The following is a 26,942-nucleotide window of genomic DNA, read 5'->3' as shown; positions in this document are numbered from 1 at the left end:
GAGGAGAATTGCAAAAAAAAAAAAAAAACGTACATTTTTTTCTCTTAAATGAGCATCCAAATTTTGCTTAAATTTCAATATCAAATTTGGAAATAGAGACGCTATTCGCACTCCCATTTTGCATTTATGCACTCCCCACTTTATTTTTATTCTTTTAAATATTCAAATATATAATTAATTACCTAAATTACCCTTAATTGATTTATGAACTTTCTAGAGCTTCCATTGCTCTTTTTGTACGAAGGTGACACATTAAGTAACTATATTTTCCATACTCTTTTTGCCTTCCGAAAAATTCAACTATGTTGCTTCTTTTGTGTTTGCAGCAACTTATCACTCTAATACTATAATAAGATTGCATGTGTATGGAAATAAATAAAGAAAATTGTGTATGATATTGTAATAGTACGTTTTATCCTATTATTTTGGTTTCCTATTATATAATAATAGGCATGTTGTTTCTACAACAATGATTAAGATTTTAAAGCTAAAATTCTTGAATCAAGCAAGGTAATTGTGTGCTGTGATGGCTCATTCATTGATTTAATTATTCGGTGCAATATATATTCAAACTTTTTTATCTCATCACCCACCAATGATTGTATTGTTCAATTCCGATTCTTTCTTTTCTATTGATTCTTTTCCGATTCATCTCTGGTTTTCTTTGATCCTTGAAGTAAATTTATCGAGGTTTTGCGAAAAAGTCGCAAAAAGGCCACTTGCTTAATTAATTATTATTATAATTAATAATAGCTGAAAGGCACGTACTAGACGGACCAACGGAAAGCGATATAAAGAAAGCAGCTGGCCCTAGGGAACCTTTGCACCATAGGTTTAAAGAAAGGATTCAATCTTCTTTGATTGATTAAGTGAATATTCTGGTGTTGATGGATATGTAAGTGAAGAGACTAGAGAACCAAAAACAAAGTAATGGGATTTGCAAGTTCAAATAAAAAACCAATTAAGGCTTATTTTGGTAATTAAATTGATAAAAGGAAATTAAAAGAATAAAAATAGAATGAGGGGTGCATGAATACAAAATGGGTGTGCGAATAGCTCCTTCTATTAGGTCCAAAAGTGAATTGAGAGTTGAGATCTCGAAACACCATTTCAGCCTACATCCAATTTTCGACTCAATAACAACCATCACAAGATCTCTTTTATTGTTCAATTAGAATGAATCAAACCCTGCAGCATAGCCAAAACATGTTAATTTGTTTTCTTAAATTAGAAAAAAAAAATATCTAATAGATCGACCCATGTAAACATGTTACCTTTTAAAGAAACCCAACATTGGTAAGTATTCTCATACCATTTGACTGAAAATCTACACACAGTATGAACAAGCCCAGGAAGCTCATCCATAATATCTCATTTATAATAATGAAGGACCTTCCTGGTCATCTCTCGAAGGTCTTGTATGACAGCCACTTTCCTTTTAAAATCTTCATCTTCCTGGAGGGTCTGTTTATTAAGTTACAAAAAGCTGAATTCGTACCAGCTTTTAACTGTTTTCTCATTCCCGATATCTGCACTCTGCTCAGGATGCGCTTCATGACAGCTTAGAAAGTTTCCAATTTTAGAAACTTTGGACGATTAAAATAAGGAACACTTTTTTCACATGATTTTGGTAAAGGGTTCCTACGAGTACTACTTTCAAAGGTGTTTTGACTATTGCAAGGGACTGAAGCACATTAGTAGACTCATATCTTGGAGTGTGACCTTCATCTAAGATAAGAATGCTAGGGGCTTCCAACATAATTTCTCGGCAATCAACAGATGTCTTACTTGTTTCATGGTCACAGATTATAGTAGAGAACTGTGTGTACCCCAAAAAAAGGATGCTCTTCTGCTCTACCCATTGTTTTAAAACATCCAGCTGCTGAGACCGGTTCTCTGCTTTGGAAGTGCAAAAATCATGCAATAGAATGTCCTCTACTTGCCATATCTGGAACTCTTTCTTCCAAGTAGCCAAGGCACTTTTAGAGGTGTCAAACAGACCGGGATAACACGAGTAAATGGACGGGTTTGACCAAAGTTTTTAGCCCATCGGGCACGGCACGACTTGGGCCAAGCAAGACATGAGTACGGGCACAAAATGGGCCCTAAACCTATACCCTAGATTCAAAATTAATATCATTAATCCTAAATACGTTCCAATATGTGAATTTGTACCTTTCAGCTGTACCAATTTGTAAGTTGTTACATTTGATAACACAACCATGAAAATTTCTAAAAACAAATACCCATTTGAAAACCTTAATTATGAAACAACGTATATGCAATTATTGGTACAACAAGCAGCACACAAACCCATAACAGATCTTAACCCAAACGCAAGGTTGAAAATTGATTAGATTCGCTGTCATGTCTTTGCATAAAAGAATGAGAGAGAACGATCTAGAGAGATGGAGAGAGAGAGAGATAGATAGATAGATAGATAGATTCGTCATCTACCATATTCGCTAGTTATACTATTTAAAGAGGGAGAAAAAGAGAAGAGTTGCAAAAGAAACGTACATTTTTTCTCCATAAATGAGTATCCAAATTTTGCTCAAATCCAAATTCAAATTTGAAAATGGAGACGTTATTCAAATTCTCATTTTGTATTATTGCACTCCCTACTCTATTTTTATTCTTATAAATATTCAAATATATAATTAATTACCTAAACGACCCTAGATGGATTTATGAACTAAATTTCTCAAGCTTCCACTGCTCTCTTGTGTGATGGTGACAACCGAAGTGACTATATTTTCCCATACTCTCATTGCCTTCTGAAAAATTCAACCTGCCACTTAACTACCCAATTAGAGGTGTCAAACGGACTGGGCTGGCACGAGCACAACATGGGCACGTCACGATTAAAACAATCATGGCATAGCACAACACGAGTAAATGGAACGGGCCGAGCCAAATTTTTAGCCCATTAGGCATGACATGATTCGGGCTTGCCAAGCATAGGACAAGCACGAGCACGAGCACGAGCACGAAAAGGGCCCTAAACCTATACCCCGAACTCAAAACCAATACCATTAATCCTATGGAACGTTTGCACAATAGGTTTGAAGAAAGGATTCAATCTTCTTTGATTGATTAAGTGAATATTCTGGTGTTGATGGATATGTAAGTGAAGAAACTAGAGAACCAAAAACAAAGTAATGGGATTTGCAAGTTCAAAATAAAAAACCAATTAAGGGTTATTTTGGTAATTAAATTGATAAAAGAAAATTAAAAGAATAAAAATAGAATGAGGGTTGCATAAATACAAAATGGGAGTGCGAATAACTCCTTCTATTAGGTCCATAAGTGAATTGAGAGTTGAGATCTCAAAACACCATTTCGACCTACATCCAATTCTCAACTCAATGATGACCATCACAAAATCTCTTTTATTGTTCAATTAGAATGAATCAAACCCTACAACTAATCTAATTCTAGACCTTATTTTATTCACCCTTATCACTTTGACTAACCCCAAGGGCTTAACTATTACAAAATCTTTGGCGTAGCCAAAACATGTTAATTTGTTTCCTTAAATTAGAAGAAAAAAAAAATCTAATAGACCCATGTAAACATGTTACCTTTTAAAGAAATGCAACATTGGTAAGTATCCTCTTACCATTTGACCGAAAACCTACACACACAGTATGAACATCTAGCTCTACATAGTTGAGAGCGTTTACTAGTATACAAGGCCAAAGTTGGAATCTCCTCTTTCCCTTTAGTCTCCCTTATAAATAAAAAAATAAAAAATAACATACACATAAAACTTATAAAGGAAAGTAAAGGTCTACAACAAGCCAAATTTTGAATGGGGCACATGATTTTTCTTCAACTTTTCTCTAGACGACTCTAATCTTAGGGGGAAAAAAAACAAAACAAAAAACTATTCACCTAATGGCTAGTAAAAAACGATTTTGTTTATTCGCTCCCTCGCATCCACCTTAGTTTTCCAGTTCTGTTAAGAGGAAAATCCAAATGGGGCACATGGCATTCTATACGCAAACTACGCAGGACGCATATAGTTAGCGGCAGAAACACAAAAATAAGAAAAAGCAGCAAAGTGCCAAACCAGATCAACATAAACTTCCGCTTCAAAAATCAAGAGAAAAACCCTACAAGGTACCAACCTAATATACGTCTCAGACAATACTGAACAAGCAAAGATTTCAAAAGAAAGAAACAGCATTGCATGACAATCCTATACACACCGTATCTTTCATTCCATTTTCTTCTGCCCAGAAACTTGTTTGGTTTACTTGAATTTCTAGCATCTGGAAAATATACACCACCCTATGCAGCTATACCCACTGTAATTGCTCCATTTCCTACTGGATCAGTTAAATTATACCCACTGTACAGAAGGACCTACCTGAAAGTGTTGTAAAAAAAAAAAATAGTTAGGACATTACAACAAAATGATTTAGATGTTGGAAATCAATGAAGACAATAAGTGTACAAGTATACAAACCTTTTGTACAGAACCTTTACATCCTCCTGCAGCAACGGACGACTTTCGAGGAAGGGATCACCACACTCTTCCACATCCACAGTTTCCATTTTGAAATCCCGATAACCGCAATACTCATTCCACTCAAACCACATCCTTGCAATTAGTTCTTTTTGGAAGCAAGTGTCATGATCTTCCTCTTCGGGGGAATCAGCAGCTACCAGTCTATACACAAATACTTTCTTCTTTTGACCCGGTCTAAATGCGCGGCCAATTGCTTGCCGGGTCACTGAGGGATTAAGATGGACATCTAAAATTATGACTCGAGATGCCCCTACCAAAGATATTCCCTCTCCACATGCCTTAATTGAGCCAAAGAAGACCTTAGCACCAGGGGAATTGTTAAACCGCTCCATGGACCACTCACGATGCTCCGAGCTTGACTCACCTGAGATCATAAACATTTCTCTCCCAAGACTCCAACCCTTTGTTTTCGCTGTTAATCTCTCTAAAAATTTTAAAGGTAGGAGGTATTGACTGAAAACTAGAATTTTCTCACCAGCTGACTCACATGAGCTTAGCATATTGAGAAAGAATTTCGCCTTAACTCCTTCTTTCATGTCTATTCTTTCCAACAACTCATCCACTTTGTCATCAGTGACAGCCCAATTCTCAGAGAAGGAGGCCAATTTTGGGTGTAGATAAACAGCACTCCCAACAGAACTTTGTTTGAACTTCCTTGCAAACTTCTTTAATTTTTCTGTTTCATGCTTCTGCCTGGGGGTGAGATTTAGTACCACAGTGAAATCAGCAAGTCCAGGTAGTTCATCTAGGGAATCTCCTTTATAATAGTGAAGGACCATGCTAGTCATCTCACGCAAATCTTGTATGACCTTCACTTTCCTTGTGAACTCTGGATCCTTCTGTAGTGTATACTCCACTAGCTCATAAAAAACGGAATCTCCACCAGCTTTGAACTGCTTCCTTACACCTGGAATATCCACTCTACTCATAATGCGCTTGATGAGGGGTCGGGAAGTTTCTAATCTTAAAAATTTAGGGCGAACGAGATTCAAAACATTGAATACTTCCTTGACATGATTTTGATAAATGGTTCCAGAAAGTACAACTTTTCTAGGTGTCTGTACTTTCCCAAGGGATTGCCACACATCAGTGTTTTCATTTCTTGGAGTGTGCCCTTCATCCAGAATAAGAATAGAAGGTGCCTTAAGCAATATCTCCTGACAAGAAGTTGCTGCCGTGCTAGTTTCCCGATCACAAATAATAGAGGAGAACTGTTTGTACCCTAAGAAAAGGATACTCTTCTGCTCCACCCACTGTTTCAACACCACCAGCTGCTGTGACCGATTTTCTGCTTTGGAATCGTACAAATCATATAATGGAATATCCTCTACTTGCCAATTTTTAAACTCCTTTTTCCATGTATCCAAAATTCCTTTAGGAAGAACAATCAGTGGTCTAGCATTTGGATACTTGGCTAGGAAACTTTGCATGAAGCTAATTATCATAAAGGTTTTTCCAGATCCCGGAGCATGGGCAAGGATGCAACCACCAGGATTATCACCCACCAAGTTGCTAACAAGAAAATTGAAACCCTCCACTTGATGAGGTTTCATTTGCTTCATATGTCTTGGGTGGGCAGCTATTCCAGTTATTACCAAACCATCCTCTGATAATATAAATCCATCCATCTCAGTTGACTCTCTGTCTTTGGCATTCCTAGAATCAGGCATGTAAGTTCTTGTACTCCTCTTGACCTGAAAGAATAAAACAAAATATGATAGTACGTGACTTACTAACTAGAATAAGGCATTTAGCAATTAACACATCAAAAATCTTCCAATGTGTTTAGCAGATCCAGCTATTTATGACTTTGATTACATGACAATTAGGCAAATATAGAAACTAGAATTGAAGACAAATAAGAAGTTCAACCAGGCAGACCGGTAACAAAATATTCACTTTCTATATGCATTAAATTACCATTATGTTAAGAAGTCCCTGAATCCTGATCCAAAAGGTAATATTCAAGAAGCACAACTCATCAATTGCCAGATTCTTGAGCCATGGCACCACATTCACAGTGACCCATCACAGCCCAAGAACCACTACTCAGAATCTGCTTGGCCTCCATCTCCTCCTTCACCAGAATTGGAAATACCCTATCTCTGACCTCCACAATCCTTACCTCCCCTATATCGCTCCAAGCATGCCTTAAAATGCCATAGTAGCACCCTTGTTTGGCACTTTATCAGCATTAACTGGTGCCCTCAAGTTGTAGATCTCCTCTGATCCTCCTCCTCCTCCTCCCCCCAATCTTAAAGAATACGGTCCAAAACATCCTCACTCCACAAAATGCATCAATAAGAAAGAGCTATAGTAAAAATCAACTGGATCTGAAAACTTTCGGAAGGAATGGTAAATTTGTGATGAAATGGAAAGAACCGAGAAGAATCAATGGTAGAAATGGCTAAAAATATAATTAGAATGAAAGAATTAGTCTAAAATGAGATGAAAGCCACGAGAGACACCACCCGCTTGGACGTGGGCACTTTCCCATTCTAGAGAGAATTTTTAAAGAAATCAAGGAATATAGCTACTCTCTCCATCTTGGTTCTCTCTATTTTCTAAATTATTGGAATTTCTGTTGGACTTCTTATAGATAGCAGCCATCATGTCTTTATTTTCAAGAAAAAAACTTTATTGAAATATCGCTAAAGGTCCTATCCCATTCTCGAATTTGAAGACGTTCTCGACCTATATATATATATAAATGTGCATCAATTTATTTATTATTTCTTCTTCTTTCTTTTAGGGGACGGAGGAGGAGTGGAGGGGGGTTTACAGGCCCCGAAGTATGCATGCTGAAACATAACTAACATGCAAGCAATATAACACATAAATTAAAAAATTATCATACGAGACAGCTGATTCAAGGGCTGTTAAACTCTTGCTTTCCTATTGGTTTAGTTGTACTATTTAAGATCCTACATCACTATTATCTGCAGGCCACTGAATATCCAAGAGAACTAAACGGCACACACATGCATGGCTTTTTTCTAGAAGCAACTTAGCAAGCTGATAATAGTAATATTGTGATATTATAGATACTCAAGGGGAAGCCATACCTTGTTATACTGAAACTCAAATATAGTCTCAATTCCTCTGTCAATAACCCCACAAATGCGGCAAACATATCCAAGATCATCCTTCAAGACAAAAGAATGATCACAGTCACAGTCCTCCCCACCTTCACTCATTCTTTCTTCAGATGAAGGATTTACAGCAACATCCTATCAGAAGCAGCAAAAAAATAAAAAATAAGGTAATTGTTAATACTATGAAATGGAACTTTGGAAAGTAATCACACATTTTAGGACAAAAGATTCAAAACCCTTAGGCTTATACCAATCATTTGACTTTGAGACCCTTTTCCAATGAAATTGAATAAAGAGAACAAACTTAGAAAAATGTACCATTCACTGGCAGGTTTGGTTTTTTATATCATGTTTCGTTAATAAGGTTAGTGTTATTTTTCCTAAATTTTGATCATCTTTGGGTCTGTTCACGCGATGAATCTGTTTAAATGGAAAAAGTGAAAAAATGAAAAGAAAAGGTTTTATTAAACATCAACTGGTTATGTCTGTTCACAAACAATCATTTGCTATAGATCAGAGATGGAAGTTGTTATTTTCTGTTTCTTCAAAGCAAAGAGGGCTGACACAATCTCCACTAAACATAGGGCACACAAGCAGGTCCTTCCTAGTTAGAAGAACATAAAGTACACACACACGCACACCACCACAACAACAACAACAACAAAAACATGCTGTTATTTCAAAGAATGTATAAACAATACCTTAGAAGATTCTAATGCCATCGACATTTCCATCCAAATATCTCCCAGACCATCATCTTGTTCAGTATCAGCCTCATGATCTTCATCATCTTCTCCACCAACATAAACACCTGTATCTTTCTTGATTTCAATTTCACCAGACAGACTTGCTTCTTCTCCTGGAGCTCTGTTCTGAGAAAAGTCCCTAATCTGAACATGTCCAACCAATCATTTGACAAATGGGATAAAAATGGGAACAATGAAATACAGAAACTACGAGCAAAATTGTAATTGATCAGAGAATATGCACCAAAACATCATCTCATAAGACATATAGGCCATACATACCACTGGGTTCTTCATTAAAACTTGTTCAGGTGGCTGTTTCAAGACAACCTCCTGGAAAGGATTAGATGGTTGTGACAAGACAACCTCCTGGTAAGGATACGATGGTTGTGATAAGACAACATCATGGGAAGGATAAGGTCTCTGATCACTTTGTTCCTCATCTGAATCGATAATTACAACAGGCTTTGCTGCTGGGCCAATATGTTCATCATCGTCGTCCTCCAAATCAATGACATTAGGCACCTTTTTTTTTTTTTTTTTTTGAAATGAGACAATTTATTAATCACAGCAAGCAAAAGTACACCAACAGTAGACAAGAAATCCACTGAGAGAAGAAAATAGAAAAACTACACAAAAACTGAAACTAAGCAACACCAACCTTTTTACTCTGCCGTTCCTCTTCCGACAGTATACTTGATAGTGTGGGGTATTTGGCAAAATAAGGGCTCAGGGTTTGCATCTTCCGAGCAACAAGTGCTTCGATGTCCTTTGTAGCGCTTCCATATTTGCCATAGTCTAACCTCTCCAACAAGCCCGGTATGGCAAATGGATCAGTGTAATCCAACAAGACCGTGCTATCACAATCCTTTCTATCAAAAGATGATTTCAGCCTCTTATGCCCCTTGGAATACAAACCTAAGCTCAAGTGAAAGGTAACATACAAATACACAAAAAATGAGTAACATGTGTAAAATAAGAAAAATAGTACATCAATTTTAGAAACTCATAAGTTCAGAAAACCATCTAGCTATATCCAAACCAGCAGCAGAACAGGCAAGAAGATGAAATTATTTGTGAAAACTTCATCTTCTTCCTTTTTGAATAGTACAAGTGGAAAATTTTTGTGTGATTTCTTAATTGGACACATGCAATTGCATCCTAAAGCAATGAAACATGGATGAATCAAAAAACAATATGCTTATCCAAAACAATTATAATAAAAGCAATGTATAGATATTGTTTAGCTACTTCATAGAAATGTGTTTCTTATCAAAAGAATATTGCCAGGCATGAAAATACGGGACATAGAAGTACCACAATCATAAGTGTGGTAAAGCTCCAAACTAACAATATTACTCCTTATGTTTTGAATGCAGGACATAATTGCAGAAATGACGTAATGACAAAATGGAAATCCATTTGCTGAAGTTCAGTTTCAGCTATACTATTGGTTTCAGCAAGAAGGCAGAGTACACTTTGCTGAACCTAAAGTTCAATATATTGGTAGTGACAAGAAGAATTTGGTGAAAGACAGAATTTAAAATCAAAATAACAATTAACTATAACAGTTGAGAGATATTTTTTTGTTTAACATTCTTTTGAATTTATATATGTTTCTTTATTTGCATATCAGATAAGCTGATTTATAACACAATAAAAAACCATACCTAAGGCATTCAAAACTAGAAATTTTCTTATGGAGCCAAAACCAGTATATTAATACTAAAATTTAAAATTATGATTATTTGTACTCCATTATATCCATACTGCCTAACTCTAATGGAACATAAAATCTCTACTATTATAAAGCCACCAAGCCTCACCTTTGGTGTCACAAGCTTCATAAAAAAATGGGTGTACCAAAAATACCCTTTTCTAACACAATATGTTAACCCAAAAAAAAAAGTACTTTTTAAGGATAAAATTGTAAAATAAAACAATAAAGTTAAGCAAAAAGAAAAAAAGCAGTTATGGAAGATGCTGACTGTGAAGATGAGGTTGTGAAGGGTATGCCCACATTCTTTTTCGTATTTCTACTTGTTTGAACCCAAAATTGACATCTCAGTGGGTTCAAATGAGCGCTTTAACAGTGGAGGTGGCTATAAGTGGGTTGGTTTGCAAGGGTTTTAGGGCAGACATGTGAAGGGCAGTAGTGTTTGCATGGATATGAATGGCCATGTTAGATTGCCTACGTACCAGTTACAATTACGTTGTCAAAGAAATTAATTGAATCAAATTTGATTGCTAAAATAAATTCCATTATGGTTCTTCCAAATTTGCCAACATAATTAAACCAAAAGCCTTCCTAGAATAAAAAGGAGTATGCGAATTAGCTTTCCATGATATGTATCTACACATTATATCTATATATAATATTATAAAGGGAAAATTTGGATTTTGGTGTAACTTTTTGGAATTATATCTATATATAATATTATAAAGGGAAAATTTGGATTTTGGTGTAACTTTTGAAATTCCAAAAGTACTCTTTGTTGAAAGTAAGATTAAAAAGAAACAAATTTTAAGAAAATTGTAATAATACAATAAAACAGGTCATAAAGTTAAACAAAAAAAACACTACTGCAGTTTTTTCAAAATAATACTTAAGTTATAATATTTTTGAGTGAATGCAGAGTAAAAAAAGCCTATTGACACATGCAAGAGGGCGTGTCAAGAGGCTAGTATTTGCAAATATCAAAAAATTATTTATTTGGTGAATTACATGTGCTAAATAAAATTCACAATGTTGCCCAGAACCATAACCACAAAGACAACTATAGTAGGGCTTTCCAAGGCAAGCTACTACTTCACAGTAGAAGCAGCTCTCACACTGTTTGGTAAATTGCAACAGACAACTTTGAGAAGCAGCACAAAGTGATGCTTCCAGAGACTGTTGTGCCTTTTCCCATGTTTAATGAAACCTGTTACACTTCTTATTGTGTCCACATCCAAAATAAAATAAAACAATAAGTTCTTCTAAACTTTTCTACAATAGCTTCTCAAAAACCCCAGCAATACCGAATTGGCCCTAAGAAGGCCACAATACCAAAACAATCTCTACTATTTTCATAAGTACTCAATTTCTTAATCTCAAAGTCCTTTTTCCATATCAATTTATGTTTAATATATAAACAATATTTTAATCAAAACATGAGTTCACAAATTCTAATTCAATAATGGTTTTGTCCCTAGCTCAACCTGAACTTCTCTCAGAGTGACAAAAAATCATGGGCTTGTCACTCATATTACATATATGTATAACTCTCTCGCTCTCTCTCTCTCTGTGATTATATTTACTATAATGCCCAAATAATACAATTTTCAGATCATTTGAACAAAATAAAAGGTAAACTACATCTCTATCCATTGCATTATACATGTCATATTGTTAAAAATCATTGTGATTCCCAGGGTAAAGCTTTCATAAAATGCAAATAATAAGCAGAAAAAAAAAAAAAAAAAAAAACCCTATATGCAAAATTGTGCATGAAAACACAATACCCTTAAAAAAAAAATAGCATTCCCGAGGGTAATCTTCATAATAAGAGAATATAATTACCAGGTGATATACCAACTTCTGCCTCCATGGCTCGTCAAAATCCAAGAAAACACTGAGCACAAGCAGATAAATAAAGAGTTAGTTTTTTTTCATCAAATAAAAAATACCCAAAACAAAATAAAATCACCATTTTCGTATCAGAAAGCGTTGGTGATGGTAACTGAACTAGGAGCTCAAAAAATATTACTGAAAAAACAAAACAAGAAATTAAGGTTAAAAAAGAATTAACCTTCGAATTAGCGATACAGAAAACGAAGCACAGACTCAAATTCTCAAATTCGGCTTTTGAGTCTGAGATGCCACACTCCTTGCTCTGATATATACAGTCTCAGTGAGCGTAGGCGTTACCGTACAGCTCAGTGTGTGTGTGCAAGAAAGTAACGGACCAGGCGTACAAGGCAATAGCGCAGGTGAGGAGCCTTGCGTGCATGCGACGTGTACCGTGCGAGCGCGTGAGGTGGCGGAATCTGATTGGTCATTATGACGTGTGGTGACTGCGACGTCATTGCCAATGAAAAATAGAAAATAGAAAATAGAAAAATGGATTTGTTGTGTCAGCCTGGAATACGAAGGTGCTTTGCGGGTCCCGCAGGGATTGGGGGTTGTTTGGATATCGGGAATTGTAGCTCCTCCCGCGGAGTAGAGTTGGATGGTGCTCCTTGACTCCTTGTTTGGCATTGCGTTGAATGTTGAAAATGGGATAGACGTGGAGGTATTGTGAATTGGGCAAGGTTGAGGCAACATCTGATCTTATACAAATTTTGGTGAGCTGAAGTTAGGTGAGCTCAAAAGATTCTACTCTCTTGTTTACCTTGGGTTGTCAAATTGGCTTGATAAAATAATGACTTTGGATTAAGGAATATATTCAACTAATAGATTGTTTATTAATATCTTATTATAGAAAAAATAATTTATCATAATAATTGACGTAATAAAAATATATCAAGTTGCAAAATGTGTTTATTTATTAATGATGTAAGAGTAAATAAAGTTTTTATTGGAGTTATTAAGAACAAAACACGTCTCTATATTGGAAAAATTAAGATCGAAATACTATTACTTTCAACAAAAACTCCATATTTGATAGATTGATAATTAATGGTATTATTAAGTTAATAGACAATGTCGTTTCAAATGTACTAGTTCATGTGTCAAGATGTTATTAGAGGTCTTACGACGAAAATACATAGAACAACCCAATAATTCATGTGTCAAGATGTTAACAACTGGATGCAAGACACGCACTTGATTCAATTGGATTATGCAAGTTGTAAACACCATATTTAAATAAAGGATTTTGTATTGACTAAACTACCGAAGGTTTATTGGTAGATTGGTAGACATCACACCAATGTCCCATTAATTTTTAAGATGCTTTCGTTGCTTTTAGTAGGGTAAACTTGATATTTCATTCTAAGGTGAAATATAACTTCAACAATCATATCCACAAGACACTATATTTTCCCTTTAACTCCAGTCACATTTATATTTTGAACACACCCGTCTACTACATACCAAAAAAAAAAAAAAACATTATCACTTTAGAGCGTAAAATTCTAAGTATTATTATTTTAACGGATCTAGCAATACATACTATATTTAAATGCTGAATTAAACCAAGGCAGGCAAAAAAGAGTCAAAACCCGCTAACCCCAAATGGTGGACTCATAAACTCTCACAAACTCCTCTTTGCAAACACCACCTCATCAAGACCCACCTCCCCGTACCCTCCATTTTGCAGAGTAGAGAGAGAGAGAGAGAGGAGGGAAGTTTATGTGAAATTTCACTTTATGCTGTTTTTGGCGCCCATTAAGGCTTAAAGCCTCCTTCCTCGAAACCCACTTGGGTCACGACCACCACAACACAACCCACCATTTCAAGATTCTCTCTCACGTACCAAGTTCGATTCCCCACAAACCCCTCTCTCTCTCTCCCTCTTTTATGGGTATTTGACAAATTGCTGCTATTAAGTTAGTTCAATTTCACTGTTGCAGTCCTCTTCTCTCTCTAATCTCTCTGGCTTCTTCTTCAACTCCCCATGGCTTCCCAGCACCACACACCTGCTATAAAGGTACTGCAGAAGAAGACCCAGAAGCGGTTTCTCTTAAAACCCTAACCCAACCACCCGTCAACGTCTCTCCCTGCTCGAATTCGAGTGAAATTTTGAACTTTTTTTTTTTTTTTTTTAAATATGATTTTGGGTTTTGTAGGGCGCGAAAGTACTCATGGTTGGGGCTGGTGGTATTGGCTGCGAGCTCCTCAAGACTCTCGCTCTCTCTGGCTTCCAAGACATCCATATTGTGCGCTCTCTCTCTTTCTCTCTCTCTCTCTCTAAAACATTTTCTCCTTTTTTTTTTCTTAAATTTTGTTGGGGGTATTGTATATGGGTTTCTGGTATATCCTTATATTTATAGGTAGTGTACTAGTGATTTTTTTATGGGTTTTATGGCTTCTAGGGTTTCATTTGTGTTCATATCTCACATGTTTGTTGGTTATGGTTTATGTGTAGGTTTTGGAGGGTTTACTTATTTTAAGGGAATACTTCTTTTAGTACCAAAATTATAGTTCAACTTTCTGCAACTGTTTTGCTTTCGAACAGAATGACCTCTCTATACGTAACAATCATGTGTCAATTAAGAGCAAAAAAATAATGAAATGATGAATTATTATTGTTAATTTCATCATCGTTATTGTTGTTGTCGATGCCTGTAAATATAAGAGTTAAGACATTATTTGAAGAATCTAGGACCAGGATAGTTGATAAGGATTTGATGAAATTATCGTAATGTTTTCAGGAATCAGAGTGCTGGAAACTTGTTACATGAGGCTTAGGCCTTAGGTTTAGCCAGGATTGCTCGTTTTAGTAAAATGAAAAATGCTTTGGACTGAATTACTGCTCTGCACTTTATGATAATGCATTCGAACTGACTAGTGCTAGTCAGGCTGCTTCCTTGAAGTGCCTCTAACCCACTTGGCACTGAAGATTAATTTTCTATGCACTTAAAGTATTCATTTTTTTCAGAGTTACCTGCTCAACTCTTGTATTTACCTTCATTTCTGACCATTCCTTTTGGGGTGATATGTTCTTTGATGGGGTTCCTACCACTTTGACAAAAGCTCAAAAAAAAAAAAAAAAGAAGTTAAAAACATATATTTGTACAGTACTTATTGGGTATGTCCAATTTAGAAAGCATGAACCATAGAGAAAATTTTTTATGGTATAGAGGGTTGGGTTTGGAAGTCTGGGTTATATTTTGTTCTTAACTACTTTATCAACTACATTGAATAATTCCCTTATTGAGTTTTCTGGTCATGACCATCAAATTGAAATAGTCCAAATTCTTTTTCTAGATTCAGTGGGTAGGCGAGAATGAGCTGGTTTACTTTGTTGCTTTTGGTAATTAGTCACTTGTGCAGTTGATTTTGTTAAATTGTAGATTGACATGGACACTATAGAAGTCAGTAACCTCAACAGACAATTCCTCTTCCGACAATCACATGTTGGGCAATCGAAGGCCAAAGTATGTATATTTACAATATTGTTTGCTGTCTATTTAAATAGGTATTGTTTATGTACAATATTTTCATGGATATTTTCAACAGGTTGCTCGGGAGGCTGTCTTAAAATTTAGGCCTCACATCAGCATTACTCCATACCATGCGAATGTTAAGGATTCTGACTTCAATGTGGACTTCTTTAAGCAATTTAATGTCGTTTTGAATGGACTTGACAACTTAGATGCGAGGCGACATGTGAATCGTGTATGCTTGGCAGCTGATGTTCCTTTAATTGAAAGTGGAACGACTGGATTCCTTGGACAGGTGATTTATTGCTTTAGAGTTGTCTGGCAATAAGCTGATTATTTTTATTTGAAATAATTTTGTACATTGACCACATCCAATAATGCGTTGTGTGAATGTCTGATGTTATTTGTCCGTCGTATAGTGCATGCATGTGTGTGTTTTGGGGGGGGGGGGGGATTGGTGGGGAGTAAAGACAGTGTTAGAGTTAACATGAACTATGTAAAATTGTAATTGGTTTGATGATTAGAGATGTGAACTTTCTGACTTTTTATCTGCCAAAATGTCTAGATCTGGAAAGATAATTCCTTTGCTGCATGTGTAGTTGGCATGTTGAGTTTTTATCCGGAAGGTGCCTATATTAGTTGCAGAATGAGTTTCATAATGGGTTGTTTTCATCTGAGTTCATGCAGCGCTACTTGTTCTCTATCTTTTTATTTTTATTTTTGTACTTTTTAGACGTACTGTCATTGAATATTTAAGTTAAATAGTACATAGCATAGGACAAGGTGCCCATTGACAAAAGTTTATCAACACCTAAAAATAAGTACATCCACCTAAGAATATCAAGAAAAGACAAAAGATACTCTAAGATACAGCCCCTGTCCAACCAGAAAAGATAACAGAAAAGAAGTCCCTAAACTCTGAAGATAGCGATGCCCATAAGAAGTCCCTGCATAACCATTTTCCAAGCAATGCTTCATTTTTCTTCACCAAATTCCCTAACCCTAAGACAGCTTTTTCCTTTTCCTGAGCCACCACATTTCATCCTGCTACACAATCCTTTTTTCCTTCCACCAACCCCTCCCACAAAATGCCTTGTCAATCTCTCCACCACCACTACTTTTCCTCTATCTAAACATTCATGTGCTTCATTGGATACATACATAAGCTAAGGAACCTATATATGAAGTATTTGTTTATGATAGTTAATGTCATGGAAGTTACATTAACCATCAATTATGTCATTTTCATCATTATCATTTTTGCTCTTGTTCCAATCATATGGGAATAGTCACATGAATTCAATATCTCCCATTAATTACACCATTTACGTAATTCTTGCATAATGTTAAATACTTAGTCAGCTATCATTTTTAAGTGTGTGGTTAGATACAGCTTTGGAGTGAATTATTTCATGTATATGTATTTTAAGTTTGTGGATTTTTTCTTGGAGGAACCCTTGTGGAATTAAGTCAGCATTGTGTTTGACCAGCAAATTCAAATGGTCCCATATCATTTTGATTACTCTATTTGTTCTTGGATTTGTTTTGTAAAATGCTTCATTCCCGTTACTTCTGTGTGTGTTCGTACTTTCCTCCCCTTTTCACTTAGTTGTCGAAACTTTGAAAGCAGGTGACTGTACATGTGAAGGGAAGAACAGAGTGCTATGAATGTCAGCCAAAACCTGCTCCAAAAACTTATCCTGTCTGTACCATTACCAGTACTCCATCAAAGGTATTGACACGTGGTTATTGGTTTTTTTTTCTTGGTTGTAAATAAAAATCTGTATGTGTGCATAATAGTTGTCTTTACATCCTGTGAACTAAAACTTCTAATTCTACCACGGGGAGAATTTAATAATCTGGAAAAAACAAAAATGAAGGCAAAGGAATCTATGGGTAACGGCACCCAAGGGACCAAGAAACTATATGGAAATCATCAATAGTAACTGTATTTAAGCTGGTTTTAGTTCGTATGTCTCAGAAAGTATTTGCACTACCATTTCTGCTACACTTCAATTGATATGTAATTGGTAAAAGCTGTCTGGAATTTTAATGACATTTTTTGCCTAAAAATTTATTGACAGTTATACTTTAGAAAATTAAGATTATATGGTTTCTGCTAGTTTTCTGGGAGGATGGTCATTGTCAATATAACCCCTGCTCAATGGGTCTAGGGTTTGATTTTATATTTTGAAATTTGCAGTTTGTTCACTGTATTGTATGGGCGAAGGAGCTTCTCTTTGCAAAGTTGTTTGGGGACAAGAATCAGGCAAATGATTTGAATGTGCGTTCCAGCGATGGTGCTAGCTCATCAGAACAGGCAGAAGATGTTTTTGAACATAGAAAAGATGAAGACATTGAGCAGTATGGAAGGAGAATATATGATCATGTATTTGGTTATAACATTGAGGTAGCTTTGTCTAATGAGGAGACATGGAAGAACCGCAATAGACCAAAGCCTATTTATAGTAGGGATGTCATGCCTAATGATCTCACTCAACAGAATGGAAATATGGAAAAAAACGGTGCAACCAATGATCTGTATTCAGTATCTGCCATGACATCTCTAGGAATGAAGAATCCACAGGATATATGGTGCCTCATGGAAAATTCTAGAGTCTTTCTTGAGGCTTTGAAACTATTTTTCGTGAAAAGGGGAAAGGTTAGTTTGAACTCTCTGTATTTAAGTATTGAATCTCTATGTTTAAAGAGAGCCCTTGTATCTCTATCATTTATTTTCCATATGTCAAAAGTGAAATCTAATGTTCTTTTCTCTTTTGGTTTTTGTTTTTTGTTTTAAACCTGGGGGGTTGGTTGACTTGCAGGATATTGGAAATCTGACTTTTGATAAAGATGATCAGCTAGCAGTGGAATTTGTTACTGCTGCTGCAAATATAAGGGCTGCTTCTTTTGGAATCCCATTGCATAGCCTTTTTGAAGCTAAAGGTATTGCAGGTAATATTGTTCATGCTGTTGCAACAACGAATGCTATCATTGCTGGTTTGATTGTCATCGAGGCAATCAAGGTGCTGAAAAATGATATAAAGAATTATAGGTGTGTGCAATTTCCCTTACTTCTAATTAAAAATGTGCTCCTTTTCTTTTTGCTTTTTTGCTGAAAAATATGTTCCTCTATGGTTGTATTTTGTATTTCTCTCAAAATTGTCAAAATGTCTGTTTTTGGTTTTGTGATTTTCAATTTAATTTTTTTGTTGATATCTGGTATCTGCACACTCACACCCACACCCATGTGCGCGCGCACACACACACACACACACATACACTCTTAACATCCATACTTTTGCTAATGGGCATCAAGGAGCTAAGCCATGATCATATATATGTTAGGGGAGAATTATGAACTGGGGTAGGAAACAAAAAGGAATGCTGTATTTCATTATCTTGCTGGAATGCTTTATTTGCACTGATTGGCTTGCATATAGAACTAATAGGAAGATTCTACTTCGGTAATTTACAATTTCCTTCTCTCTGGGTGAAGTCATACCAGTTTTACAATTACGTAAAATGGAAACTTAAAACTAATGGTGAACAATATGTCAGACATGTGGTTAAATGTTCTCATATGAAGGTGATTCGGCAAAGTTTCGTTTGTAAATGTATTAACTGTACTCTTTTTGCAACTGGTTTGTTCTACCCTGATCTGAGTGGGCTATGTAGGATGACTTATTGTCTGGAACATCCAGCAACCAAATTGCTGCTCATGCCAGTGGAACCATTTGAAGCTAACAAGTCTTGCTATGTCTGTTCAGAGGTATATTAATTGTTCTTTTCTGAGTTCTATCTTTGTGGGATCTTTTTGCTGACATTTAAAGTATAATTGCAATATGCACTCATGCAATATGATTGTAAGCAGACACCACTATCGTTGGAGATCAATACTCACCGTGCAAAGTTGCGGGACTTTGTTGAAAAGATTGTTAAAGCCGTGCTTGGGATGAACTTGCCACTCATTATGCATGGGTCAGCCCTTCTTTATGAAGTTGGTGATGACCTGGATGAAGACATGGTTGCAAATTATGCAACAAACCTTGATAAGGTAAAAAATAATTTCCCATGTTTAATGATGACTTGCCAATGTGTATTCACATGATGTATGTGTGTTCTTTCTTTTGTCTTTTTTAACTTTTTAAATATAATCATAGGTGCTATCTGAGCTTCCAACTCCAGTTACGAGTGGAACCATGCTGACAATTGAGGATCTTCAGCAAGAACTATCATGCAAAATCAATATCAAGCACAGGTTCTTTATCCAATTTATATGCAAGATTGACAGCTTCCAATATAACATTTAAAAATGCTTCTTAACATCTATAAGTTATACAAGGTTATGGATGGCTTTCCATCCTGATTCACAGAATTGAAGCTTCACCTAGCCTTAGAAGTTGAAATCTATTTGTGATATAATAAGCAATTGGGAACTTTATTAGTTGAAATTAATGCACTTCATCCTCCATATTATTTTTCCCCCTGTTTGGCTTCTCCCCCATCCACTAGGCACCAAGTGGCTGTTGAGGTGATTATGATGTACCGTAAATTACTTCCCTAAATTTGTTCTGTTTCTTTTAAGATCTGTTTCATCCTGCTTGAAGCTTGTAAATATATGTACAGATTTTATAATCAACTTTTTATTCTAATTGCTGATATGAAAATCCTTTTGTTCTTTTTATTTTATTATGGGGGTGGGGGAGAATGTTATTTTCTTTATTCTATCTTGTATGCTACTTCATTATTTGATTTAAATTTGATTTCTCACAGAGAGGAATTTGATGAGGAGAAGGAACCTGATGGAATGATTCTCTCTGGATGGACTCATCCTCCTTCAGTAGTAAAGGATGACAAGAAGTCTATTGACAATGCTGGAAGCACATCAAATGCATCAACACTGGAGGCTGAAAACAATGATGAGGCTAAAGTTACTTCTGGAAACAAAAGAAAACTGTCCGAGGTTTCCGAGGCTGTCAATCCAGATACATCAAGTGGTGCTGGTGATACAAGAAATCCTGAGAAATTGGAAGTTCTTGATGATGATGATGACCTTCTCATGTTTGATGATTGGGATCTAGCCACCAACAAGAGGATGAGGTTGCAATAGAGTTCTTGCTTGGATTTAAATGTGGGAGGCCTCAATCCTAATTTTGTACCTTTAGTGAGAAGCTTTGATTCTTTTGGGACTCATAATTATTTGATAGGTCGAGCCAGTGAAAATTAAATGGTCTTTCAGTTCCCTTTTTTTTTTTGTGGTTAAAAGTGTAATGTGCATCTTCCTAACTTAGTTTGACAGAGTAATAGCATTGTAACATGAAGAGAACCAGAACTTGGAAAATGGACCTGAAATGACATCAGTGACTGAACAAATGACCATGAAATTTCAAAACCCCTGCTGTCCATTTTGAAATAGCTCTCACTTGTAGACATTTGTATGTATCAATGCATTTGGAAAACGTTTGGATCAAGTGGTGAAAAGCAGCAAAGTTTGTAGCATAAACCACCGCAATGGAAAAATGTATAGTTATTTGAAACTGATCTTTTAGCAGTTCGAAAAGGTTATACAACCAAGACTTTCTTTATTGAAGCAGTAGCATCTTATACAGGAGAACAAGTGCCCGTTTCGCATTGGTTTTGGAAGGTTTAAAAGTATTTTTAGATAGTTAAAACTACTTTCGGTAGGTATGACAAAAATGATTTTTAGATAGTTAAAATCACTTCTGGTAGCGTTGATAAAAATGACACCAAGCAAAAGCACTTCTTGCATAAATATTCTAAATAGGCTTATTGGTCCTGAGCCTTTTTGAGTGCTAGTCATCTGGGGTTACATCAAGAATCTCATGCCATGGGGTTTAAATCACAAAACGATTAGTAACAATTATATTATTAGATTTTGTGTTGTGGTAAAATAGGCAGGGAAAACGATTACTTACAAATATTGGTGTAAATTTGGTCAAAATTTCACATCAAACTACCATTTTCTAGATCAAAATATGTCATTTTTAATATTCGAATTTTTTGTTTCATCAGGTATAGATTACAACAAACCAAGCTCTAGTAGATATTCCAACAAAACTGTGTTTTCTGTATTGAAAACCAATACCCAAAATAATTAAAATCTAATAATACATGTATTTTTAACATTTTGTTTATTTACACAATGTGGAGAGAAAACAACCACATACTGGCAATGGGTAATATACTATATATCAGCACTCCTCATTTAGCCTCATGCACTCCAAAAATAAATATTTTATAATTTTCCTACACAGGCAGGTGGAGTGCAAGAAACGAAAAATGGAGTGCTAATAGTGCCGGCCAAAAAAGAATGAACATGTTTTGAAGTTGATATTCACACCCCAACATAGGGTGGAGCACATTGGGTGGTGCTTGAAACTCTACGACATGGGTAGGGAGGAACAGGATGAAAGTTCTTCCTTTCAGGATGCTTCTTCCTCTTCTTGGCATCAGGATTTTCTTGTTTCTTGAGATCTTCTAGGCATCGAACATCGGCCATGCAAGTGAATGATCTTGATTTTCCAGAGTAGTACCTTGACAACCCTCTCCTGCTGACAAACAATATAATATCCATTACATTTTTTGAAAGGTCAAAACACTATTAATTTTCTATGTGACGACTATATATACGATATTTCTCCCATAATATACATGTGGGTTTCTAGATGTCGAATGCAGTGCGCTCGCCATATACAAAACCAACTCATGAAAATTAAAATTGTTCTCAATTAATTTTCAACATTCTAAAAACAAAAAACCATAAAACAAAAAAATCAAAAAATGGAAAAGAAGAAAAAGAAAATTAATAATTTTACTTACTTCTGAGGAAGGCTTGCTCTAAGCGCACCCATGTCGAATGTCCTCATGCTGTTGTCACCTTCCATGTTTGGAAAAAGATGAGGGTGAGAAGGACTAAATTGAGGTTTTGATGGTGAAGCTTCTTTCTTCTTAGTTTTGTTACGTGCATTGCAATTGTGTTTTTAAATATAATGTGATAGGAAAGGTTGTGGGATTTACATGCACGTCATGTTGGGGTTGGGGGTTTCGATAAAAGTGGATTGGTTTGGAGCCTCTCAAAAGTGCTCCAATCGTGTTTGGTTTAGGATAATTCATGCCCACCTCACCACATCCTTATCTATATTCTCTCTTGTTCGTTGCCTTGCCCCCACCCTACCCCCAGTACTATTTATGTTTCTTTTTGAGGAATTTTACTATTTCACTCTTACATCTATCTATACTCTATAATCTATTATATATTATGAAACCCCTTTTTATCAATTAATATTAGGAAATACCATCTATATCCTTATAACCTATTAACCTTGAACAATTTTAATACTAGTTTAAAAAGTTATTGATATTATGCTTATTACATGTGGGGGTAAAAAATAACACAAGAATATTAGTATTATTTAACCCAACCCAACGCCGGCCCTAATAAGTTAGAAGAGGCGTTAATTAACCATATCGTTAATGCTATTAACCTCCTCTGTTTGTTAGTAGCCACTGATATATATATATATATAACAATTCGGATCGACACAAAACGACTCGTGTGGGCCCTAACAGGGTATACCTCAACATAAATAAGTTGAGGTATACCTCAACAAAAAGAGCCTGTATATATATATATATATCGATTGGTCAGTTCAGATAATAAAGGCCAATATAACTCACACAATTTTGGTGATTATACACATCAACCATTAATTTTCAATATGAAATTAATATCATATTTATTGAAAGACCATCTTATCCAACTCAAATCTAATGGTCTTAATTTATACTTTATTTTTTACCTTCTTCATATTGCAACTCACGTTCAGATCATACAAAAAATATATGAACATCAATTCTTCTCCCATGTTGTTATCTTCTCCACATTTGAATCTTCAATTCTCTCAAAGAATCCAACTGATTTTGCACTTGGGTTATCTTCTCTCATAGAACAATTATTGTATTGTAGATACTATTGGTCCATATGGATGGAGACAACAGGAAAGTAGAATTCAAACTCTGGAAGTAGAGGAAATATGATGTTTAAAACTTTTATAGTCTACTGTGTAATTTTCTTCAGTACACTTGGTACCCAAAACGAGTGAAACAATTATGCATGTTGTCAGCTCTTCCAAACTCATTCTGGTGATCAGTATTGTTGCCAACAAGTCTAGAGAGAATGATCATATATCGCTTGGATGAATTTGGGTATGTGGAATACCATCTCCAGGTAAAATCCTCAGCATTCACATATTGAATTAACCTGGAATATTTCATCTTCAATCAAGTGGTCGGCTTCCAACTGGCAAACTTCTACTTATTAATTCGTGTTTAAAGGAGTTATTTTGACGGCAATATATTGCAGATGGTACCTCATCCCTCACAAGTTATTTCAATCAAATGTTGAACTTGGCTTCATTGTATGTAATAGGACTTAGATACAACAGATTAACAAATTGAAATCTAATAAATCTTTACTCATCAACTAAAGAGTACCTTAATGAATTAGCTGAACAAAATCTTAATTTTTAAATTGTAAATGCAATAAGAGAGATGACGTAGTAGCTTTTTAGGGTTCTAAAATTGGAGAAAAAATTTCTTAATTAATAGATGTACGGACGTTTAGAGGTTTTTTAATTTTGTCGTGAAACTTTTTTTAAATATTTTTCCTTTTATAATTTAATTGATGTTTTGTAGAATTAATTTTAAAACAGGTTATATTAGTCTTTTTAAAAGCTTATGTGGTAAATATATTATTAGATATATTAAATAATCTAAATGACATGGAAATTCTATTTCAATAGGGCACTAATAGGTTATAGGACACCCTAGCATAACCCAATTAATAAATGTGTCAGGCGGATCCATTTTAAATAGGGCACTGTTGAACTCTATAGTGACACAATATTAACACATACAACTGTCCTCTAGTGATAATTATAATCCGAGTGTCTACACATGATTTTGGGCACGTTTCTCTACTTAATCGTAATCAGAATGAGCATAAATTGAAATTGAAGTAAGGTTGAATCGAAGTGAGGAGTAATCAAAGTGAGCATAAATCAGAGACAGACAATTTTATTAACGTGTTTAATTACTAATCGTCAGAAATCAAAATAGAAAACAACATAATATTCATATACGTGTTTAATTTACTTATTTGCAGGAATCATAATCATAATTTTCATACACGTGTTTCCAAATAGACCAATATAGTGGCTTGAATCAGGAACTGATTGAATCCATACAAAAGGTTTACAGCAGTTCCGAATGTGAAACGAATTCCGAATGTGATCTCTACTACTGAATGCCAACTCCGGGTAAGCTGCCCAGCTTAAGATTAATCATCTATTCAATTCCAATATATATATATATATATATGTGCTAGTACTGCTTTTATGTATCCAAATTGTTGTCATGATCCAAATTGTCAGGACTGGACAGATCGAGAGGCTGCAGGGTTCATATACATATGCTACTGCTTCGATCAGACCAAGGAATTAAGCCTCTTCACTTGTTGCTTAATAAAAGACTAGCTAGTTTTCTGTTTGTTACTTTGTTTTCTGTGTTTTCTTGTTCCCTATTTTTCGATGTATTAAGTTGGATGATTTCTTAATTATTTGTGTGTATTAGGCTGTGTTTCCTTAATTTTCTTATTGTATTGTACCTAAAAGATTGGTTAATTTGCTTGGGTGGCGCTATATATAGGCCATCTTCATATGTAATAAATCTATGATTTTATTTACCAGTCAGTATGTATTAAATCTGAATCACGTGTTTCTTTTTTTTCTTAAAAACTTTTATCTTTTGATTTTGCTGGTTTTATTAATAGAGAAAATATGTTTTTAATAATCTTTAAGTGGACATTGATGGGTGATGTGAGATGGTGGAGAAGAACACCACAGATTAGGTTCATGGACCTAAAACAGATAAGGAATAGAAGCATGGGCATACATGACATGTCATTTCAATAAATAAATAAATAGACAGAGTGCAAAAAGACTTTTTTAGAGAGTGTGAATTTCATATCTCAAAAATAATTATTACTTTAATAGTTCTACTTTGTTGACTAATATTAAGTGGTTAACAAAATAAACATTTGATATGTTGACTATTTAATATTTGTAGGTAAAATTTTTTATTTATCTAATTTTTTGCAAAGATAATCTTTTAATGAAGACCTACAAAATAGACGATTTAGATCATTAAACTCCTATATAGAGTGGATCTCATTCAAAATTTGTGTCAAAAATAGGATATCACAAATTCGATAGCGAGGTTGGTGAACGAGATTGAGAAATGATACGACCCAATTTAAAAGAGTCTCGGGGCAATTTCGTCAAAACTATTTTTACAAACTTCAACTTCCTTCAGACGTGGGCCGCAGGGCAAATATGTCAATAATAAGGCCCAAAAGAAACAGGCTTTTAGTTTGTGACATATTCTGAAAATTAACTTTATTAATTAGTAGCCCAACCCAAAAATTATATGGTCTAACTGGTTTTCTAAAAAAATTTTGGGATTAGGTATTTAACCCAAATTTTCTATAATTTAAGGTGTATAATTTTTGAAAGAAATTAATAAACTTTAAAATTTTAATTTATTAAAAAATATACCAAAATATACCAAAATATATAGCTATTAGAAAATTAGGATTAAATATCAAATTCTAATAATTTTTTGGTATAGCATAAAGACCATATAATATTTCAATTGAACTACCAAATTTAAATGTAGTTTTTTAGATTAGGTCACAAACATGTTGACTCATTTGATTTGAGCCTTTTCTATTTGACATTTTTGTCATTTAGCCTACATATGATGGGTGTTAGTTAAAATTTATAAGGTTTTGATAAAATTGTCCTTGAGATTTTTATATTATCTTGAAAATTTGCTAATGTAGTCTTAACTTTACATTTAGTTGTGACTGTACGACACTCACAACTTCAAATTTAGTTGTGACTGTACGACACTCACAACTTCAAATTTAGTTGTGATTGAACGACAGTCACATCTAAGTTGTGAGACAATCGCAGTTAAGTTGTGACTTAATTAAATTTTTTTATCTTTTTAATTAATGATTATACACATCACTATTTATTTCTACATCAAATTAATATAATTTTGTTGTGAAAGACCGTATATCTTACACAATTCAAAATCCAATGAATTTAATTTAATTTTTATTTTATAGAATTTTACATTGGTAAATTGTAAGTTTCTCCAACTATACACAATCTGCATCGTAAAATATTGTTCTCCAACTACAATATAAATGTTCTCCAACCCTCAGTCTCCAACGTTGAATCTTCTCAAACTTCAAGTTTCCAAAATTCAAAGACTCAAACTCAAACTCAAACCCATGCTTTTTCTGTTCAAGAGTCCAACGCCTCTTATTCTCTCAAATCTTTTTTTTTATTTGTTTCATCTTAGATTTCTTATGTAGTAGGTGAA

General features: G+C 34.8%; 3 protein-coding genes across 8 annotated transcripts; 1 reads left to right on the top strand and 2 right to left on the bottom strand.

The window, feature by feature from the left end:
- Positions 1-4,056: 4,056 nt before the first annotated feature.
- On the bottom strand, positions 4,057-12,300 carry LOC147277051 (protein CHROMATIN REMODELING 35-like). The gene is made up of 8 exons (XM_086255043.1): positions 12,170-12,300; positions 11,941-11,992; positions 9,040-9,296; positions 8,661-8,903; positions 8,334-8,522; positions 7,603-7,767; positions 4,475-6,231; positions 4,057-4,375 (listed from the first exon to the last, which is right to left on the bottom strand). The coding sequence occupies exons 2-8, from the start codon at positions 11,966-11,968 to the stop codon at positions 4,372-4,374; spliced, it is 2,643 nt and encodes an 880-aa protein (XP_086111169.1). The 5' UTR covers positions 11,969-11,992; positions 12,170-12,300; the 3' UTR covers positions 4,057-4,371.
- Positions 12,301-13,605: 1,305 nt separating this feature from the next.
- On the top strand, positions 13,606-20,883 carry SAE2 (SUMO-activating enzyme 2). Of its 5 annotated transcripts, none has more exons than XM_086254449.1 (12): positions 13,606-13,833; positions 13,935-14,011; positions 14,151-14,240; positions 15,378-15,461; positions 15,544-15,762; positions 17,098-17,199; positions 17,671-18,129; positions 18,293-18,522; positions 19,146-19,239; positions 19,342-19,524; positions 19,631-19,728; positions 20,244-20,883. In XM_086254449.1, exons 2-12 carry the CDS (start codon positions 13,979-13,981, stop codon positions 20,578-20,580), a joined length of 1,929 nt encoding a protein of 642 aa, XP_086110575.1. In that variant the 5' UTR covers positions 13,606-13,833; positions 13,935-13,978; the 3' UTR covers positions 20,581-20,883. The 5 variants fall into 5 exon arrangements, with proteins under 5 accessions (XP_086110575.1, XP_086110574.1, XP_086110572.1 ...); XM_086254448.1 differs by having other exon boundaries at positions 13,606-13,840; XM_086254446.1 differs by having other exon boundaries at positions 13,607-14,011.
- A 699-nt stretch (positions 20,884-21,582) lies between these two features.
- LOC147277049 (protein OXIDATIVE STRESS 3 LIKE 3) lies at positions 21,583-22,599 on the bottom strand. 2 transcript variants are annotated; one of them, XM_086255132.1, is made up of 2 exons: positions 22,311-22,578; positions 21,583-22,042 (listed from the first exon to the last, which is right to left on the bottom strand). In XM_086255132.1, exons 1-2 carry the CDS (start codon positions 22,373-22,375, stop codon positions 21,826-21,828), a joined length of 282 nt encoding a protein of 93 aa, XP_086111258.1. In that variant the 5' UTR covers positions 22,376-22,578; the 3' UTR covers positions 21,583-21,825. The 2 variants fall into 2 exon arrangements, 1 of the variants encoding a protein (XP_086111258.1); XR_015123980.1 differs by having other exon boundaries at positions 21,898-22,039; positions 22,311-22,599.
- Positions 22,600-26,942: the final 4,343 nt, after the last annotated feature.

This window comes from Dryas octopetala, chromosome 8 (genome assembly GCF_963921425.1).
Source record: "Dryas octopetala chromosome 8, drDryOcto1.1, whole genome shotgun sequence".
NCBI lineage: Eukaryota > Viridiplantae > Streptophyta > Magnoliopsida > Rosales > Rosaceae > Dryas > Dryas octopetala.
Note: the sequence above shows the minus strand (reverse complement) of the source record. Positions and strands in the feature narration are given on the sequence as shown.

Coding starts and splice junctions, on each gene's coding strand:
- SAE2 (XM_086254449.1), top strand. CDS start 13,979: ATGGCTTCCCAGCACCACACACCTGCTATAAAG. Junction 15,763..17,097: donor CGACTGGATTCCTTGGACAG/GTGATTTATTGC, acceptor CTTTGAAAGCAG/GTGACTGTACATGTGAAGGG. Junction 19,240..19,341: donor CTTGCTATGTCTGTTCAGAG/GTATATTAATTG, acceptor GATTGTAAGCAG/ACACCACTATCGTTGGAGAT.
- LOC147277049 (XM_086255132.1), bottom strand. CDS start 22,375: ATGGAAGGTGACAACAGCATGAGGACATTCGACATGGGTGCGCTTAGA. Junction 22,043..22,310: donor AGAGCAAGCCTTCCTCAGAA/GTAAGTAAAATT, acceptor ATTGTTTGTCAG/CAGGAGAGGGTTGTCAAGGT.
- LOC147277051 (XM_086255043.1), bottom strand. CDS start 11,968: ATGGAGGCAGAAGTTGGTATATCACCTG. Junction 7,768..8,333: donor TGGCATTAGAATCTTCTAAG/GTATTGTTTATA, acceptor TGCTTCTGATAG/GATGTTGCTGTAAATCCTTC. Junction 6,232..7,602: donor TTGAGTTTCAGTATAACAAG/GTATGGCTTCCC, acceptor TTATTCTTTCAG/GTCAAGAGGAGTACAAGAAC.